The 21,484-nt window shown below is 39.9% G+C and overlaps 1 protein-coding gene across 1 annotated transcript in view; it reads left to right on the top strand.

The window, feature by feature from the left end:
* The window catches only part of hs6st3b (heparan sulfate 6-O-sulfotransferase 3b), a 59,319-nt gene extending 40,405 nt beyond the window's left edge, over positions 1–18,914 (top strand). The window contains exon 2 of the mRNA XM_068704794.1: positions 13,792–18,914. Coding sequence (XP_068560895.1) covers positions 13,792–14,560 — 769 coding nt within the window. The 3' untranslated portion in view covers positions 14,561–18,914. The remainder of the gene's footprint in view (positions 1–13,791) is intronic.
* The last annotated feature ends 2,570 nt before the right edge of the window (positions 18,915–21,484 follow it).

Raw genomic sequence — 21,484 nt, 5'->3', positions numbered from 1 at the left:
TTGATGATATCATTAATAATTCCCTATCCCTCCTACCTTTTATTCAGCCAAAGGGAGAGATTTGTATTGCTCCGACAATGATGATGATGGTGATGATGATAATGAAATTCCATAAAGAGGATAAAAAACTATTACTGCTGCATTTAAATGAGATTTTGAGATGTTGAATGACTGCACTGAGAGGATGAAAAAGGATGAAGTTGTGTGCGTGAAAGTATCAGAGAGACTTAAGACTCTCGTGGCGGCATGCAAAGCTCTCAGTGTCTCCAGCTCTGTGTTATGTGATGTGACATGTACTGTGGTTTCCACTGCCAGCCTGTGTACTTGCGTCTCTCCTCTGGCTGTATAATTAATTCATAGACCATGCGAGTACACGCCTTGTCTCCTCCTCTGCTGTCTCTTGGAGAGATCTTTGAGAGAGCAAGATTAAAAGGAGGGCATAATTAGACAGGAGGATTCTCACTATCAATGTAATTGAAGCTGTGCTGTCATATTACAATGTCTAATTGGTCTCAAATTAAAGAAAAGCAATCACGACAGCAGGGATTCACTTACCAATGTAAAAGGACAGTCAGATTTCCTGTCCAAACTATACTTTTGTTTAGTTATTGTGCAGTCATTTCGCCCTGTAGACACACTTGTATCCAATCACCCCACTAAGAAGTGGCAGTAAATAGCGTTACATTTGTGCATTTCAACTATACCATGTCATTAGGAAGTAGCATAGGAGATCTGTTATGATTGTTGCACAGTTACGGAGCTGTATCAATACCGCTTAAGTGCCACTTAAATCTTTGTTCCCTGCTGCCTGAGAAGCAGAGGAGGTCAAACAGGTGCCGTCCCAGGATCTGAAAGGAGATGACAGATCTCATTAAAGATACACAGCCATTCAGATTTGAGTGAAGATGGTGCCGTCCCGGAGCCGCATCCTCAGCCGATTCCTCTAGAGGTGCATTCATCCTTCCCAAAGCATACAGCTTGTAATTTAAGTGTTGCCCCTGGTAAAGACTTTTCTTTTCCTCCCTGCTCTTTTATGCTGCTGCTGCTCATTGCGGCAAGGTCACATTGCACGTTTGTGAATCAGAACTTTGTGCCAGACTGCGGGGGTGCATTAACATCACAGAGAGCATAAAAGGCAAGGAGGCCTGTGATGACCCGGCTTGCAGTGTATTTCATATCTGAACAGGGTATGCGGATTTCACCTCCAAATACATTTTGTTCGGATGAAGCAGTCGGTTACCTGAGACTCCACACTCAGGCGGAACATGTTTCTGTTTATCATCGCCGCAATAACGGAAGTGGTTTCTTGTGTCTCAGCTCAGGGAGATTTTTCTGTGAGCTGCTGCATTGTTGTCTTAGCTCCAAGAAGTCTTGGTCCCTACGTTACACACAATGCAACTCAACCACCAACAGAGATTTGGGTGTGTTATACTAGTGGCTGCTATCCTCGAGTCACTAGTCTCTAGCTGGGGGGGGGGCATGTTAGAGGTGGCATGTTTCCCCCCTGATATCTGATTTGATATTATTAGAATATTTGTTAAAGTTTTTTATTTGCTCGTCATCTATTACATTGAATAAACAATATCATTTTACAGTTTGCCTCCCTTCTTTACGACTGTGCTTGTCCCCATTCAAAAGTTTTCAAAGTAGCACCTGGACCCAAGCAGGTAAACTCACTTATTCCTAACTCCACACTCACAGTTTTTATTTTCAAACTAGTAGTCTTCCGCTCTAATTGACGTCACTTGACTTTGCGCAGTTCCCTCTGGAGCCACAAAAAGCTTGCTGCAGTACTCCCCCAAACCTATAATCAGACTCTGATGTGTAAAATCAGCACATTTCCTCTTTAAATCGTGTTAAGGGTCTTTAATGACTATTGGTGGGAGAAATCTTCACAGCTATTTATTAAATGAGCCCTTCCCTTTGATATGTGACATTTTCCATGTATCTTCTTCCTGTCATATATAAGACAGACTGAAATGTTTCCCTTTTGAAGGGCAATTTCTCCCCTTGTTGTTTCCGCCGCTCCCGGTACAAGCAGTCTTTGTATGCACATCATGTCAAGTGCTAGCAATGCCAGCATCCTGACAAGGAAATGAAAGGTCCCATCGTTCTTCTTGTTTCTTCCCAGGTGACACCCACTGTCCCCATTCCGTCACCATCAAAAAGTCGAACAAGACGCCGAGAACCTCAAAAACGGTCCATTATGCGCTGCCATGGGGAGCGCAGACACCATTAAGGAACGGTATCGGTTACGAATAATGCATGTCTCCAGTCTCATTCTCATCTTGTCTGAGAGAAACGGGACAGCGCGGAGATGCACAGATGCACCGCAGAGACCTTGCATGCGGAGTAAGGCGCTAGCTTTCACAGACCAAGGACATCTCCTCACCAGAGAGATGGCGAAGAGAGGATTCAGGCAAGAGCTGGCCACACAGTCCCACTCTAAAGACATTAAACTACCGTCTGAACAACTGAAGCAAACCTACGGTATTGACGTGCAAAGCTCACCACACTTGTGAGCACCGTTTATCACAGCATATTGTAATTGTTTTTTATTGTTCTGCTTTGGGAATGTTGCAGTTCATAAAGTGGACTGATTTCAAAGTGGACATTCATATGTCTCAATCGTCTTGCCGCTGGTAATATTAATATTCCTTTAATGAAGTTAAAGGCCGCGGGGATGGAAGGAAGTCATTACCTAGAGAAGTAATTTCTCTTTAAATATCTTCTCACACGATGCAGCGCTCATGTTTTTTTTCACAAGGTTAAGGACATAACACTTACTGTAGCATCTCTAAAGTGGTAAAAGATGCACTGATCAAGACGAATTATAATCACATGCGTTCGTTAATGCTTCCTGTACAAACGTGAGAAGCCGGCCTGTTCAGAGGATTCTTCCCACGAAGCTTGCACTGAACTCCATTATCTCCCTGTGACAGATTTTATAATGAAAGGGGCAGAAAACAAAACATAACATGCTGGTTTGTGGTCGATTGAGATTGCAATGATACAGGTTCACCTCCTATCGTTTTTTTACATTATATCTGTGCAGACACGATGAAGAGTTAAAAGTGATTGTTGCAAAATAAAAGCTTTTGCCAAACACAACGTCTGAATACTACGGAACGTCACAGATAAATAGCTGGATGACAGCACGCTTGAGTTCCTTCAAACGGCGAAGAAAGCCAACACTGAGCCGATACCAGCCCGTCCACTTTTAGCGTGTGACAATCTCAAGATGTAATCATACAACTCTAAAGACTCACTCTTTTACTGTGAGATGCCATTAAGTTCTGAGGTGTTTATGTCTTTTTAATGAGAGTGCTAAATTGCCTTCATACGCAGTGGTTTTTGTGCAAATGAAAGCCTTGCAGACTATGAATGTCAAGTAGAAGACTAAATGTTCCTCGGCACATTGTGGGGCCACGGGCGGCAGCGTCAGGATTCGCACTGACAACCACGTGACGGAGCCCAGCAGTACTCTCTGCTGGAAAATATTTAAATTATAATGAACAAGATGCAGAAGTGCGTGTCACAAAAAGGATCTGAGCGACAAAAATTTGCTTCAGTGCAACACTTAGACTGTACCAAATATTCATACTGTGGGATTCTTTTGATCAAGAATGACTAGACACTGCTGAAGAGGCCTGATGATTCCTTTGGTGCAAGTAATATCAGAGACAATTGTGACAGTTACAGCAATAGCAGTTGTTTAATACTGGCACATATCCTCAAATCACCTCTCTCAACATGTATTCCCCTTGTGATAAATGGCTGCTTATTGCGATGTGGGCGAACGGATTCTATTATATGACAAAGTAATCTTAACTCAAGAGCCACTTACTAGTGAATGGAGTTTGTTCAGTTGTTGAGTGTTGAACTTCTTCCATGTGATGTGGTCACAACTAAGCCACCTCTGTGTCAACTGAGCAAACTCCCTCTGCCACTGGAAGACTGTTAGGAAAAACTAATGTATGGACCTTGAGTGTCAGTTATTTTGTTAAGCTAATATAAAGACCAAGAATGAAAATAGGTTTTGTATTACATGTTGTTCATTCTTTGCACCAGCGCCACATAACACACAGACTTTGTTAAGGGGGCGTACGACTCCATCCCTCTCGTCTAAAAGACCTTACAACATGCAGGATCTGCTGTTTGTATACAGCACACGTAAACAGCAGCGCTTTCATCCCAGCAATGTAGAGGGCCTCAAAACATTTTAGAGGCACAAAAGCCAAGGACAGCGAAGAAACCCTCAAACACTTTCCTTTTTACACAAAGCGGGGCGTCATAATTAGCTGCTGAATAGATTAGAAACATTCATCTATTCCAAAGCAATTTCCTTTTTCTTCATGTAGGTTTGGGCGCATATATAGAAACCAAGGTCAATCTTTGTCAGAGCTCATAATTACCTTGAGGTTTATTGTGCTTTCATTTACATCACGTCATATTTGCTACAATAAGCGTCATGGTTTGTAGGGTTGTCCATTAATTTACTGCACTACATGCTGAGTGTGGAAAATTGGAGTGAGGGGATTCAGATACGCAACCAGGTATTTTCAGGCACTGTTTGACACTATTTTATGTGTAATCTTTATTAAATCAGAGGAAATGATTGTCTATTTATTTTAAGTTTTGTGATTTATCAGTAAATATTGACTCAAAACTATATTATTGTGTTGTTTGATAGACTGGATTAGAGACTCGTCCAGATCAGAGTCTTACTTTGAAGAAGCTCTACATTGGGATATGTTGCATCTTTTGTAAAAAAAAAAAAGGTTTATTACAACACCTTAAATATTACTAAACCCAAAGAAAAAATATGTTTTGTGATGGGAATTCTTTTAAAGAGGAAGTTATTTTGTGGACATTTGCTGATCTAAAAAAAGATAAGGAGCATTTGTCCTTGGCACTACAGTGGGCAGAAATGAACGATGAATAAAACACAATAAAAGGATTGCAGCGTCTGGTAGGTGACACATTACTTTTAAAGGTTATTCTTTCTTTTTCAAGAAGCTGTAAATTGAAACCTCCTTTACAGACCTGGGATCTGATTGTGTCCTTTGCCTCTGACTGGTTATGCTTTTCCCTACAGAACAAAGGGTTCAGTGCCATGGGTATCTGATCTTAAAATACACAATCAGATGTGGGCCATTTTGGAAGACTTTTCAGCTATTTAATGGAGGAAATGGTTACGGCTTTAGTGTGCCGGTGAATGTAACCATTATTCTCGCTCTGCTTAGTATTGGCACAACATGTTAAAATGGAGTGTTTCAGATAGAGGTGGAATAGAGGTGTATTCAGACAATATGAGAAAATAAAGCGTAAAAATAAGTATGAACCTGGAAAAAGCATAATATGTCTCTTATAAAGAAAGCCCATCTAAGTGTTTGTGTAACTGTACAGGTTAGTCATAACAGTCTGCTGCTGTGGAACAAATGTGTTCTTCATAAATCAACCTGTATTACTAAAGACTATATATATATATATATATATATATATATATATATACACACACACACACACAGTATATCACTGAGAGCTGAGGTAGTTTCCTGTTCTGTCCTGCTGTTGGTTACAACATGACTGCTGACTGATGTACTGCTCGCTCGGGTGATGTCTGAGGCCTGTGGGGCAAAAGAACCAGATACTACCCGTTGGAGACTTTTAGCCATATATAAGGTTTAACCCTCTCTCCTGAGAACTACATTTATTTAGTGGTAAACTGTGAATGAAGTGCTGCCTATGAGGAGGTGGTCAGGTTTAGGCAACAAAAGCACTTTGGTTAAAGATTATGGCTTTTGTTAAAGAGATATTTTTCACCCCAAAACAATGTAAATTGTATGTAGTACTCACCAACCTAGGCTACTATGGTCCCAGAAAAAAAAAGTTTATTTCGAAGGACAGCGGAGGACAGCGGAGCACCCCAAAAAAATTAACGCATTTCAAGTGCAAACAGACTTCAATGGAGCGAAAGACAGCAAAGAAAGTGATAAAACGTTAGATAGATAGAAAACTTTTTCTGGGACTGTAAAGCCAAGGCAGGTGAGTATAGAATATATATTTAGACTTTTTCTGCATTAAACCTGTGCTTACCCAAGTGTACCCAAAATTTAAAAAGTCCCATAATGTCATTATATTTCAAGATCAGATATGTCAGTAAACACGAAAATGTTTGCGTCTTTCCAGATACTGTATGTTCATTAACAACATTACCTCATTATTTTGATAAAAATCATGATTAAACTTTGCTATTGTAAATTAGTTGTATAACCGTACTTTCTTGGAGACTCGGTTGATAAAGTTATATAAACTGTCTCAGTGCACTCAGTCACCCTGTTTTGTAACACACTTCATGGTCACCATGGTTTTAAATAAAAAGCATTTCTCCTCAGAAGCAGCTTGCAACATGTTCCACTCTGTGATTTCACATCTCAAAATACGAAAACTGTACCAGCCTGAAATTGTTTGATGAGATACAATCAGACACCACCATGTTGCCTTCCTCTCTCATAAACTTCCATCATTGCCATGATTTACCTGAATGAGTCGCATGGAACAGGCCGTAAAAACAAGGTGTGAAGAAGGAGAGTGATGGCTGTTTATATGCAGGGTCTGAAGTGGAGGGCAGTGAGCAGAGATGATGCACAGCATAGCAAGAGATAAACACAGGAGACGGAGAGGGAGATTGACGAGTGAAATCAGCAGCATGATTAATGTGACAACCTTTAAGCAAAGGTTATGAATCCGGAGGGAACACTAATGTCTAACACTAATGTAGGACATGGAGGAGAAGCAGAGTGGGGAAAAGGTCAGGAGTCAAGTGAGGTGCAAAATGACAGGAATGCCCCGTTCTTCTGGTGTCCTTTACTCTGTGCTTCTAGAAACATCCATCTCAACCTTTCAGTTTGTTTTTTTCTCTTTAGTGATGTTACTGAATGTAGAATACATGAACTACAGTTCATTCAGTCATATTTTGTGACCAATGCGACATAACATACTTGCAATCCTACATACATACTTCTGTGCTAGTTTTGTCAGATAGCATACAGTAAAGTGGACCTGGAAATGTAAGTTGAATTACCAATAGAATTATTTAACAGCAATACTTGTTAACATGGACTTGTTTGAAGGGTGACAGTTTTTCTCTTTAAAGCCCCTATAAACTTGCTATCAAGTCCTAAGTATTTATCTTAAACATTCAATATTTATTAGTTAAATAATAAGGTTTAAGTTTAGTTAACTCTTGTTTTGCCGTCACAAATAAGTGACATATTTTTTCCAGAGATTTCGTCTTGGGTTGACAGAAACTATGGTAGTGGTTGGATCAGTGCACGTTTTTTCACAAAGCTTTAAGAAATATGAGCATTAGCATTTTTCTGTGAGTCAACTTGTACAACTGCGTCAATCTCATCCATTCTTGTAACTATTTAGTTCTGTTTCTACTCATGAGGTAGCTGCAGCAGTTGGCTATCAGGGCAGACGTCAGTGAGCGAAATACTAAACCTATTTGGTTCGATTCAGAGCTGTGGGTCCAGGCTAACTCAAAACTCCCTAACATTTTGGTTTAAATATTGCTGAATCATGATTGATGTACACATATGTGGCACCTCTTTCCAACTGTGCTAGTCAAAGCAGTGGGACAAGGACACACAGAACAACACAGTCATGTGTAATACCCAAAACACTGAAGAAGTGGTGTTCATGTAGCACTCCATCGCCCATAGTAAAACACTAACTGAGATAATTTGTCTTCACTGCCTTTAATGATTCTAAATTGCCTTAATAGTAAAATGCTTGGGGTGTTACGGTGGCTTAGTGGTCTAAGACGCATGGTGCGTAACTGTAATGTCTCTTGCTTGAATCTGGTCAGGGGACCTCTGTTGCATGTTACGCCGCAAAAATGGCAACAACAAAAAAAAGAAAATGTCTATTAAAAAGAATAACAACAAAGGAATTTATAATGCTAAGAGCCTCAAAATGCTATTAGGCGAATAAACAAAACAGTGTTTACTGTAGGGACAGTCACAGCAGTAAGACTTTTCTCATAAAGAGAAACAGCAACAACAGAACATAATTAAATAGACTTTAAATTACAGCTTTCTATGAATAGATAGATGCACATGAATATACTGCGTATGAATCAGGTTTAGTCAGCATACCATGTAGCTGTGATGTTATCTGTCATCCACAGTGATGCCCGTCTCTCGCGACTGTGACTGTTCTACTGTGTAAAGGCAATAAGCTCAGAGAATGACAGTAAAAAGGTGTTTAAAAAATAGTTTTTTATTAATGCTCCTGGGCTGCAGAGGAGCAATGGAGAGAGATCAAGGCTGTTACACTGTGAGGATAAATCAGAGAAGTCAGCAGACTGTACACAGGTACAAGTTTTACATGACACAAAAGCAGCTGCTTCAAACTCTGACTACACACACACACACACACACACACACACACTGTGTCTACCACACTACATCCCAACAACATCAATCAGTTCCACTGTTGTACTGGGACATGGTCTGTCTTTACTTATTTACTGCTCTCTGTGTTAGCCTTTGCTCTCAACAACTTTCTGCCCGGCTCACAGAGACATATTGTTTTGTTTTTCCCTATTGTCTGGCCCACCCGCAAGCACCTGCAAGGATATCCAACTCCCACACACAAAAGTCTTGATGAGTGAATTCAGTTCATCTGCTTCCAAACACCATACACTCAGGCTGAAAGTACAATGACCCTTATAGCAGCATGCAATCAGCGAGAAGCAGTGGGCTGAAATTGTGTCATTGAAGTTAATTACAGGCAATTAAAACCCAGTTGTCTGTTGCTCTGACATTGGCTGGGGATAAAAAACGTCCCTTTATGGGTTTAGGGGCTGTTATAGTGACAACATTCACAGGGAGCTGGTTGTTTTTTAGCCACACAAGTGGCAGGGCTCCAGGGATGGACATCTCCATCTTCCTGTTGGTCTGTCCATCAAGACATTGGAAGGATTGTCATGAGATTATGTACAGACATTCAAGGTCCCCAGAAGATGAATTGTAATGACTTTGGTGATCCCCGCAATTGTTCTCTATCGCCACCATGAGGTTCCCACTTTACTTTTCCACTAGCGCTATTATCAGATCAAATCCAGTCCTTTGGTTCCAAAAACCTGCAAAAAATCACATTAGCAGTCTTGTGTTAATGTTAATTTGCATATGTTAGCATGCTAACACACTTAACAAACATGTTAAACATAATAATAATAATAATAACACATTTTATTTAAAAGGTACTCAAAGGCACTTTACATGGTAAAAACAGAAACAGTTAGCAATAACAAAGCAGATAAGTGACACTATAAGAAAGAAAAAGTTTTGAGTGCAGTTTTAATAGAGGCGAATGACGGAGAATGTCTGAGGTGCTGATGGAGAGCGTTCCAGAGGGAGGGGGCCACAATGGAGAAGGCGCTGTCCCCCCAGGTCTGGTGCTTGGACAGAGTAGGGGACATCAACATGTCTGCATTGTCAATATTGTCAATGTGAGTGTGTTAGCATGCTGACATTAGCATTTAGCTCAAAACACTGCTGTGCCATACAGAGCCGCTTCCAGCATGGCTGTTGACGCTGTGTCCCACTACATTGGAATTGTACAGATTATTATGATGTATTAATCATTATTGTATACTCTTTCAGCAGTTAGTACACTGATAATAAACATACTAAACTCCTAATAAATGCAATTTGAACTGTGACTTCAGAACGCTACCGCCAGTTATCTTTTGCCTACTGATGTGCACTTTCATTACCATCTGCAATTAGTTTGGGTGCTTTCAAGCTGTGATTATCCCCCTCTATTCCTTTGTGCATCACATTGTGGGTGAATATAGTCCAGCACAATCAAATGTTTCTAGCATGCAGACTGTTTGGAGTATACTTTTTGGCAGCTTTTTGAGCACATTAAAAACCTTAAAACAAACAAAACAAACCTTAAAATAAATATCATATTTCTTTCTTTCTTTCTCTTTCCATATCCACGAACTACATCAATTTAGATTATACTAACCTTCTGTATTCAGCTTCATAATTGTCTGCAGCAGCTCCCCTCACCATTGCTTGCTTTAGTTTCCATTTTTATCCACACTTTTGGATTCCTCTTCGATCTCTGCTCAATGGCCCCTGTTTAGTTTGTGCTTCAGTGATATTGTTCTGCTGGTGCTGCAGCATTAGAGATGAGTATTCTCGGCTGGAATGAGCTCCAATATGTCTCCTATCCATTATTGATCCATGATTACCCAGAGTTCAACAGGGTTCTTGACTCCAACCAAGCATGTAATTGCAGTAGAGGACAGGGGGGTCAAATCCTCCGCCCCCAAATATTTGTAATGACCATTTACTAAATACCTCCAAAAGGTAAAAGAAAGCTTTTCCCCGTCCACCTGCTGCATGTCAACAACAGCCTTGAATGACTCACAAGTTGAAGTTAAATTTTTACTCAGCTGTGTATTAACTGACCAGGTTATCATGTGCTTTTGCTCAAAATGTACACACACGCAGGTGGCAGTTCTTAAACATGCATGTGAATTGTTTTTGGCACCCGGTCCTTATCGCTCTGTACATTACTTTAGCTAGTTGTTTAAGACTTAATAAGGAAAATACTGAGAAACAGTGTTTGAGAAACATGTCTCTTCGGGTTGGGTTGGTCCAACCCCCAAAGTCTGACTGAAGATTTCACCCTTGACCCCAACACATTTAAATATTATGGGGAAACGGATGCGGCTCCGTCACAGTATATATTTAAGATGTCTAATTCTAACTGCTTCCTACAGTATGTTCCGTGCAGCAGTGAAACATTTTCACAGTACCTTTTGATATGGAGTTTGAATTGACTGTAAGAGTGGTTCTGATAGCACAGGCCAGCAGTAAGAGAAGCCTGATAGCTCTCCCCACACCCCTTCACCTTTGACAGCCATCTGTATCACTCAGGGAAAGCCTCCTCGAGACAGCTCTGCAGACCCACTGATCCTGATGCATTTTGACACTGATGGTGCATACAACTGACCTTTGGGATGTCGGGTGCACTCAAACAACACTTGCTGCATGTGTTTATGTCCCAGAGACAGTCTAATGAGGATGTATCGGCAGCCAGCCAACTCCAAGAGCAAGTGCCAGGATGCAGCTAGTGCCACCAGGGCAATAATCACAGCTTCTTGCCTGACTCATGACGATTCCTACAGCCCTGTTAAGACAACTTTTCCCCAGATAAGCTCAAGACATATTTTTGTCATTCTTGTGGTTTGTTCAGTCAGATACAGTAAAGTTGCTATTTGTGAGCTTGAATACACTACAACATGTTCCTGTATTCAGTGTGCTTTCACCCCATACCATGTTTGTGTGATACCTTATGCCATGCCTATGCACTGGCAGATTAATATTCTCTCAATGTACTAAACCGGTGTCATGTTTTTGGGTTAGTGTCGGGCAATTGATTGGGATTAGAGAGATAGTTTGATTACGGTCAAATAAGAAAAACGTTTGGAATTGAACCTGCTTTGCCATAATTGAAAGTAAGTTTCCATATCTCACCTCAACGTCTTTTCCACAGTGTGACTTCCACCTCATAGTCTTGTTTCACTTGAGAATAAATAAAATAGCTGTTCTCAATGTACACATGATTGATATGAGAACAGGTTCCCCTTCTAAAATTTGCACCACACAGCATATTTTTCTGCACGGAGGAAGTGCTGATAATTTACAGCCTGTCATCACCTCTCATGGCGGCAATAAAACCCAAATTTGCTTGAATTTGATTATCCTGATGATTTGGAAACTGATGAGAACACTTAATAAAGTAATCCTTTTTCTTGTCAGGCTTCAAGTAATGCGTTTGTGTCTGGTAAGCCAGTGCACGGACTAATCCGCATCCTCTGGGGAACCACTGGCAGCTACGGCTGTGGCTTAGGTGTGTGTGTGTGTGTGTGTGTGTGTGTGTGTGTGTCGACAGGTTAGCCTAGATGCTGCAATAGCATTGGTTATATCAGAACTGGATAATATTTCTTCAATAAAAGAAGAGCAAAGAATAGAACTGAAAACGTTTCTCAATGGAAAGATGTATTTGCTCTTCTCCTGCCTGACTTTGGCAATAGTTTGATCGACAGATCCAATCACCTGCCCTTTATCAAACAGTTTCAAATGGCAGTTTCTCAAGAGGTTCTGTGTAACAAACCATCAGGCTGGTAAGGTGACCAATAGTTTGAAACCCAAAGAGATTCAGTTATTAACAAAATACAACAATAATAAGCGTGAAATCCTCATATAGGAGAAAGAGAGAATGTTTGGAAGAAGAATTAATCCATTATCCAAAAGGTTGGCGATTAAATCAACTGTGTAATTGTTTCAGCTCTAGAACAGACTCCTGAAGCAAACTCAGACTCTGATAATGGCCATGATGTAATCTCAGTGCTAGAGCTGATTTAGCAGATATGGTAAGGACAATAACACAATAAGTAGTTGTGAAAGAAACACATTAGAGTCCAAGCAAACAAGTATAGTCCCCCTTAAAGATAACCTGTATGAAGTTTGGGCAACACATTCCAGTGTGAATCCAACCCTGAAGGACAAGAAAGTGTAAGCACAGGATACTGTTTGTGTAGCTCTTTTAGTTCCACTCCTGGGAGAGACTGTGTGGATGTGTGTTGTGCTGAAAGAAGTGAAGCAGCACCGAGAGCAGCTTTGGAGTCGGTGTGAAATCTCAGCGCCACACTCCACTTTATCTGCCCTCACTGTTCTCTGGGGAGGGGGGTTACGTCATTAAATATTCACCTTGCACTCACAGGACATCACCTTAGGAAAGGTTTACCTGGCCAACACCTGTCCAATATTTGTTTTCCATCAGAGTGCACTTTGACATACCTGCGGTTCAGCAGAGTGGATCTCCTTGGAGGTCTTCAAACTTGGCATTAAGGGCAGATGAAACCCCCTGTGTGTGGGCTGTCTCTCCCAAGCAAAATACCAACTCCATAATCAAATGTGATTGTACCCATGCAGCAATATTTGACATTTTTCTTTTTCTTTTTTGTGTTAAGCACTTTGTGACTTTTGTCTGTGAAAAGCTCCATGTAAATACATTTTACTTACTTTTACTTCAAAATGTTACTCTCTTTGAATGTCCCTTTGTTGACACTGCCAAGAACGTATGAATCTATTTTAATGTATTCTATATCTATCACGCTTCCTCGTTCAGTGACTGTCCTTTTGAAATGATTAAGGACATGGTCACTCTCTAGGGGAGGAGTTTATTTAAAAAAGGAAAGCACTCATTTCACATCAAAATGTCAGCTAAAAGTGCTTTCTCCTCTGACCGCTGTGATTGGCTGACTAATGATTGGTAGGATACCCAGTTAAAAGTGCAACAAATTTGAGGCACCTTTGCTGAAACCTCGTTATTTTGAAACAGTGACATGTTTTGGATTTAGTTGGGTCAGTTTGACTCACTTTCTGTGTGTCCATGGATTCCCAATATGTCTTGATTTCCAATTATTCTCCATGTTGGCAGGTGGGAAAAAAAATCTGTGGAATGGAAACGCTTCTAGTTCAATGTAGTAAAATCTTTACTCTGATGCAATTTTTTAAAAGCAACATATAGAAACTGTAATGATCTCATTAGTGAGAATTTTCAGTTTGCCAATTAGCATTCGACCTTGAAGTTTCACACATGCACAAAAGTCACCATCTGTCAGCACAACGCAGGGCAGCCCTCTGCGATGATGACGTGCTCACAGCTCTCTAACTGTGTTTCTTTTGGCTGCAGGAACTTCTACTACATCACCATGCTGCGAGACCCAGTCTCCCGCTACCTGAGCGAGTGGAAACACGTCCAGCGCGGGGCCACGTGGAAGACCGCCCTCCATATGTGCGACGGACGCTCGCCCACCCAGGACGAGCTGCCCACCTGCTACAATGGGGACGACTGGTCCGGCGTCACCCTGATAGAGTTCATGAACTGCCCGTCCAACCTCGCCAACAACCGGCAGGTCCGCATGCTGGCTGACCTGAGCCTGGTGGGCTGCTACAACCTGTCCTCGATGAACGAGAGCCAGCGTAACCACATCCTCCTGAGCAGCGCCATGAGCAACCTGAAGAACATGGCTTTCTACGGCCTCACCGAGTTTCAACGCAAGACGCAGTACCTGTTCGAGCGGACGTTCAGCCTGCGCTTCATCTCCGCTTTCACGCAGATCAACAGCACGCGAGCTGCCAACGTGGACCTGAGCGAGCCCGTGCGCAGACGCATCGAGGAGCTCAACTATTTGGACGTGCAGCTGTACGAGTACGCGAAGGACCTGTTCCTCCAGCGTTTCCAGTTCACCCGCCAGAGGGAGCACCAGGAGGTGCGCTTGAAGAGGCGCGAGGAGAGGCGTTGGCTGAGGGAGCAAAAAGAGCAGGGCAGGCCATGGTCGCCCAAACACAGAGGGGGAGGAAATGGAGGTGGGAGGAGGGGAGGAGGGCTGGAGAAAGGGAGTGAGGGGGACTTCCCCGCCACCACTGAGGACTACACAAGCCAAGTGGCCCGTTGGTGAGGCTCTGGTCTTCAGAGAGAGGAGCAAGAGAGAGATTCCTCACAGACTTTATTTCAGCCTTTGACTCTCTCTCTCTGGCACATCCTCTGTCTCTCTCTCTTTCTGCCTCACCATTAATCTGTCTCCTGCATCTGTCCGTTTCTCAGCTTCAGTGTGATCCGAGTGCTCTGCTGTTTCTTTATGAAAACTGCCAAGTCTGTGAGTCTCACAGCAGCTCTGCCTTGGAGTGCCCTTTGGTGTCTTAAATCTTTAAATGCTGTTTATACATTTGTTTCGTCATTTAATTTTGGCCTTGGTTATTTCTCGTTGGTGGAATAAGACAGCAAACTGAGGTGAAAGAAGAAGAAAAAAAAAAAAACAATCAAAAGACTGCATTGCTTTTAATTTTGACATTCAAAGCAAAAGCGACGAACGTCATTGAAGCCTTTGTTGCAACTGGTATAAAACCATTTGAATGATGTAGTTGTAGAGGAACTGGTGGTTGCATGTCACACGTTAACATTATAGTGCAATTTGGGAGAGTGATTTCCAAAAGCTGTACTGTACTGAAAGCCAAAGTCAGTGAGACAAATTGAATTCAATGAGAATGAAACTCTCTCTGAAGACCATGCTGTATGCATGCATGTTTTAAACCAAATTACAGACGACTATCTGATGGTGTGAGGGTTACAGTCCAGTATATATTATTTTCTGAAATGCAATACTTTGCAGACTTTAACACGTCTCCCAAAGATAACATGTACACGCAAAGCCAATCTCACGGGGCACAAAGAGTGCATCGTGCTGTGCAAAATAACTTTTTTTTCTTTTTTTACATGAAAAAAGGAGACAAGTTCTCTGTGATGAGAAAAGCATATTTTGTGAGTAATTCATTTCTGAAGTAGTGGGTTGCGGAGATAAAAAAGTTGGTAAATAGTACAGGTGATGAAATGTGTCAGTGTGGCTGGTGTGTGTGGCCTGACTGTGAATGAGTTGATCAGCATTCAGCTCTCACGCCCCTCCCCGTCACACTGGCTGCTTTTACATGTTTGTAGAGCTGACGGCAACTGCACTGTGGGCAGCGAGAGCGCTTTAATGCCAGCAGAGCACCAGCCAACAAAACACCAGCCTCAAAGCAGTTCGAAAAAAACCTGTCTGTCATTTCTTTTTGCCCGATAGTTTCCAGTCCTTCAAATCCAATCAGCGTGGCGATACGTGAAGATGAAAGAGGGCTTGCTTTTTATCTGCTTAAATAGGCTTCAGTGATGCTTTTCATGCCTCTTATCTCTCATTCACTCAAAATCCCTGCTTATCAAATTAAATGTTTACTAAATGTCAACACTGAAGTGGTACTGCTGCTACCATTCGAACAGTCATTTCTCATTTCTTCTCTGATTGCAGTTACTTCTAAAATACCTCAGAGGGCACAGTTTTATTTCATTTCAAAGCATCGCCTGTGTGTCGTCTTGTTTGAATGATTCATCGAGCTTGTGCGGTGAATGTGTTGAATGAATACAGGTTTAAGCTGTCAAGAGTTGTATTGGTGCACTTGTCTGTACGGATGCACTTAGTCTGAGTTCAGTGAGTGTGTGGATGACTGGATGAGAACAAAGACTAGGTGTATAGCACATTGATAAAACTCCAAGTGTTTCTAGAGGAGCTACAGCTTTAAATATTGAATCGTTTTTGTGGAGAATTTATAACTGAATTCATTAAGTGTTGGTGACAAATCATTTTAAAGATGTCATGGCAAATTATAAAGGGTCATTTTGGATTATTTTTGTCTCAATTTGATGCTACTTTATACATTCCTAAGGCCCTTTAAACTCCACTACATTCATTTGACAGCTATAGTTGCCAGTTACATTGCAAATACATGCAACATGAAAAATGCTACTTATATGTTGATCATTAACAATAATCCAATTCTATAAACTAAATTGTATATATTCTGCTTAATGCTAAATTATGCCATGTAACATTAAATATGTATGACCAAATAAACAACAACCAAAGTTTTTTGGGGAAAAAAATGTTTTTGGTAGAATTCAATCGTCAAAAAGATAGATAGATAGATATACACTTTATTCATCCCCAGGGGGAAATTAGTTTGTAGCAGCAGCAATTTACAGAGTAAAATAAAATCTAAAATGTTACGTATGTTATACAATAAAATAACAGCAGATATAATAATAATAAGATAATAAAAATAAGATAAAATAGAATCAAAAAATTAAAAATGCAAAGAATGCACAGTATATACAATGAAACAAACTCTGCTTCATCAGAGCTGTTTGGGTCTTGGTTTGATCAGATCCAAAAATAGTAATGAAAAAACACACCGTGCAAGTAATTCAATTCGTCAATTACATTCAAAATCCTAAGTAAAATGTATTTAGTGTAGGACCCCGTTGCTCATAGTAATAAGCTGATTATGAAAATATGTTTGAGGGACCTTTTAGTAAAAGTGAATGCAGGATAATTACTTTTGTGTTTTTACACAGGCCTTTTTCAGTAAAGGCATTTCCACCTGTCATAGAAGGAAAGCACATGAAAATAATAAAATGAATGATGATATATATATATAAATGAAATATCGTATTATCACTTGATTTTATAGCTATTACACCAGAAGGATTTCTTTTGAAAATGATAATTGCCAAAAGGACGTTTATTCTGGAAACTTCTTTTAATAAACCAACATGCAGAACTGCTGTGTGACAAGCTGTAGGAATTGCAATGTTCCCCGGGGACAGATGGCATGAGCACCGCATGAGCAGTAGAGGTGCTGTACAGCTATTAATGAAACCCTGATGAAACACTTGTTGTAAATGTGCTATATACCCAAGTTTGATTATATATACATATATATTTGTGTGTGTGTGTGTGTGTGTGTGTCTGGCTGTGAAGACCCTGACGCTGAGGTGTGTCTCTTTGTGTCTATTGTCATGTGTCTGTGTGTTTTTGTCATCATAAACACGTGTTGCGCTGCCTTAAAGCTTTCTGTGAGGTACAGTACACAGACTGATCCCTCACGGCGGTTCATCCGAGGAGGCAGAGCAGCGAAAGGAAGCGAAATTGGTAAGAATGTTAAAATGTAAGTGTTTAGGTGAAATAAAGCTACTGTGACACTACAGAGATCAGAAAATAACTCTAATTAGCACATTTTCCCTCAGCTGTGTGTTCCCACCTGCAATTAATGGTTGCCTTTGGAGATGGTGCCCGCCGAGTGATTCTTGGGTCAGACGGTTCATTTAATAGAGAAATGTGAAATTCATATCTCTAGATTTTTACATTCTGAGAGAGAGCAGACTCTGTTCAACGCGCTGTTGTAAAATATGTGTTGGGAAGTAGGACGTATGTGGGAAGTAGAGTGAGCTAAGAAAAGTCCCCTTGTTATATTTTGCTTCTGAAATTGTTAACATTGCAGTCAATGGGCCAGATGGATGGCACTCCTGTCACTTTGAGGCTCACAGCGCAAACTGTTGAGGTCTGTTACATTGTTTCAAAGACCACACATTTTTCTACATTTTGATGAAAGAAATATGTATGAAAAGTGAAAAGCAGTAAGGATGTTGAAGAGTAATTTTAGAATTTAACACCTAGTCTGCATGTCATGTCCCACAATCTGTCCATTAATTTGAATGATGTAGGAATTCACAAAAATACTTTAAATAGTTTGGATAAAGATGCAAACCAAAAAATGTACTTGCGATAATATCCTCAATGAGCGGAACATTTTGAACATAGAAAATTAACTTTCTACATTGAATGGTGTTGATGTAGTTTGGTGCCAAAAAAGAGGAAGACCAATTAAATGAATTTACTGTGCATCCATTGCCTTAGCATAATCAACTATATATGTAGATAGACATTTTCAGGCTTATTGTTTCTGTGGCTTCTGAATATTTGTTTTCACCAAATGATGTCCTAAAAGACTTTCCCCCAATTTTTAAATTGTAAAAGTGAAAACTCTCATGGTGTAAATAAAGTGATGGGATAAAAAAAAAAAACAGTGTGACATTCCCAAAGTGTGACATGCCTCTTTGTTAGGAGCATTTTAATGAACTTGTACTGCCACTTCATATCTCTGAGAATCAGATTTCTCTGTATTTATTTGTTTCTTTATATAATTTCAATTGTTGCTAAATAATTGGCTTCATAAACATACCAGTACTACCAACACCTCAGTTTTAATGGAAGAGAGCTTTCTTAGTGTAAGAATTTCTATGTACATGTTTAAAGTCTTGTGATGAAATGAACAGTCTAAAATCCTTTTTGGCGTGTAATATTTAATCTGCCATTTTTTCAGAACTGAAAAAAATGAGTGACTTCTGCTTAAGATATCTGAAATAAATGCATTGAATGGCCATGACATTATAATGTGCGTCGGCTTTATATTCTCAACCTAGATATCTACCACTGATGAATATATGTTTGTGGATGTTCTGCAAGAATGTCTGTCTTTCAAAAGAGATGCTCATTTGATTTCAGAAAGAACCCAAAGAAAGCAACTTTAAGGTAGGTCCTATAGGGAGTGACATATTTATAATTCAACCATGTTTTTAGCCCATATGTGATGTTGCTTAGATATTTATTCCTTTATTATGTTGACTGTAATTTACTGTAATTGTGTCAGCCAACAAATATGGAACGTTGTCTTCTGATGTAGACAGAACCACCTGCAAGACTCCTTTGCTGACATCTTTTCATCTGGCAAAAGATCAAGAAGGCATTTCACAGAAGAAATGTTCAGACTCAGAAATGGCCAGCGCTACACAATTACTGAGTGCATATTCATCTGATAACTTCTTCTGATGTGAAGAAATAACAAGGTAAGCAGGTGTCTGGTGCTTTTATCAGGCCTAATTAAAGATGAGCACATCCAGTGCTTTTCTTAGTAACTGGCGTTATATTTTCTCTTATTTCAATTTGTTTCAACTCAAATAAGCAAGAGCAACATGGGCCAGATAACAATTGAAGAATATATCTGCAGATACTGTGATAACATCACACATTTACTGTAGCGAAGCAAACTTTTAATTATTAAAGTAGGGAATATGTTTTTGATAAATGGCTCCCTGAAAAAGCAGTGAAATGTAATAAATGTATTATTTTATTGTTATTAGATCACTGATTTGGTTAGGAAGTTTAGGATTAGGGTCTGATTAGGAAGTGCAAGAATATTGCCAGAAAAATACATTTCCATTCACCATTAAAGCAAAGTGCCTCAGTGACATATTGAGTTAACTTGGTGTTTTCCAAAGCACACTTCACATTATCACTCTGTATACTGACATCCAGAGACTGCTTCCCTCCAGGTTGTACTGTATGGCTGACTCAGCATTTCAGCCAGCGACTGCAGCAAATTATTTCCACCCAGATGGTACAACTGTATTATTTTCTATGTTTAACCGTAGACAATGTGTAATGACTTCAAGAAACAAATGCACCGTCGCTTGAAGACAGTTGCATTACTTTCTTTAAAGTCAGCACAAAATGTGGTACCTGATACTGATGTGAAAACATTTAGAATGAACATCTTTATGAACAGTGATTACACGTAACACTTTATTCAGAAGGGGAACAAAACCACAAATGTGCTCTGCTTTTACTGTTCAATAACATAATGAAACAAAATAAAACAGGTAAAAAAAAATCACAAGATCAGATCTACTGTAAAATGATCTTAGAATCACAATAATGTTATAGAAAGAAAAGACAAACTTTGCTTTTGTTTAAAGTTCATATTCACATTAATTAGGTTGATCTGGACCAGGCTGAGCTTGTAGATATGTCAGATCAGAGAACAGTACAAGCAAGACTCTGAATATTGATATTGATTCCTCATTTTAACATGCAGGTCATCTATTCACCCACATTGCACACCCTCGGTCAGCAGAGGATGTGATACAGCTTGCATCACAAAACTAATACCTAGCTGTTGGGTTTCTAGACCAGCGTTTCCAGACTGTTGAGCCTCTGGTTTGTCAATTTGTGAAAATATATTTTAGAGAAGACTGACATCTACAGGCCGTATAACAGAATTGCTGCTTATCTTGTGTCGCCTGATTATTCTACTGGCTGTTAATTCCTATAAATACTCAAGAAACGCCCAGTTTTTCTTATGACATTTTTTTCCATCAATAATGAATGGAAGAAGAAATGCCTCTTATTCTCAAACACAACCATCAGTTCAGCTTTTTCTTACTTTACAGTTTTTACCACTAGATGGGAATATTGCTCTCAACAATTAAATGAGCTGCAAGTGTACAATATGACCAAATGCTTTACATTGTGTTCTTCTTGAGATTAATAGACTGTTAAAAGCTAAGGACAGCAGGGTCAGTTCATATCAGTGACTAGTGTTGTTTTGAAAGAGATTAAGAAAAACTAGATTCAATCTTATTTGTAGTAAAAGAGATCTTAAGTGGTTATAGTGTATCGTTTTCATCAGGAGTGTCACGACAATAACTACATAAAAATCTAAGTATTTTCCCCATCTATTCAGGTATTAACTAGCAGTGACTTCTCAAGTAAGCACCATTTTAAGTTCAGCGGGTTGACTGAGTGATGAACAGCAGTTTATGTTGAAAGTATATGCTTGTTAACCCACAATGCACAGTTCAATTTTGTAGTGCATGTGACATCTGAATCAAAAGAACTCAAAATGTGATGTACAGTGATGTACTAATTGCGTGTAAATAACAAACAGGGTATAAGGGTAAAATAAATGAAAGCAGGGATTGCTGCATTCTCTTTGTAATTATATCTGAGTCATTGTGACAGTGACGTTTTCCTCAAAGGGAGCAATATGGTGACCTTTCTCTGTGGAACTTGATGCCACATCTCCAGTTTCTTGAAGGGATCTGTCAGCCTGACAGGTCAGATTAATCTCATCTGTTGCTACAAGAAGCCTGGAGAAATATAAAAAGAAGGCAATCA

Source organism: Cebidichthys violaceus, unplaced genomic scaffold (genome assembly GCF_023349555.1).
Source record: "Cebidichthys violaceus isolate CVI_PGR_0920_01 unplaced genomic scaffold, fCebVio1.0.p SCAF_11, whole genome shotgun sequence".
In the NCBI taxonomy this organism is placed as follows: domain Eukaryota; kingdom Metazoa; phylum Chordata; class Actinopteri; order Perciformes; family Stichaeidae; genus Cebidichthys; species Cebidichthys violaceus.
This window is presented reverse-complemented; position numbering and strand designations above follow the sequence as displayed.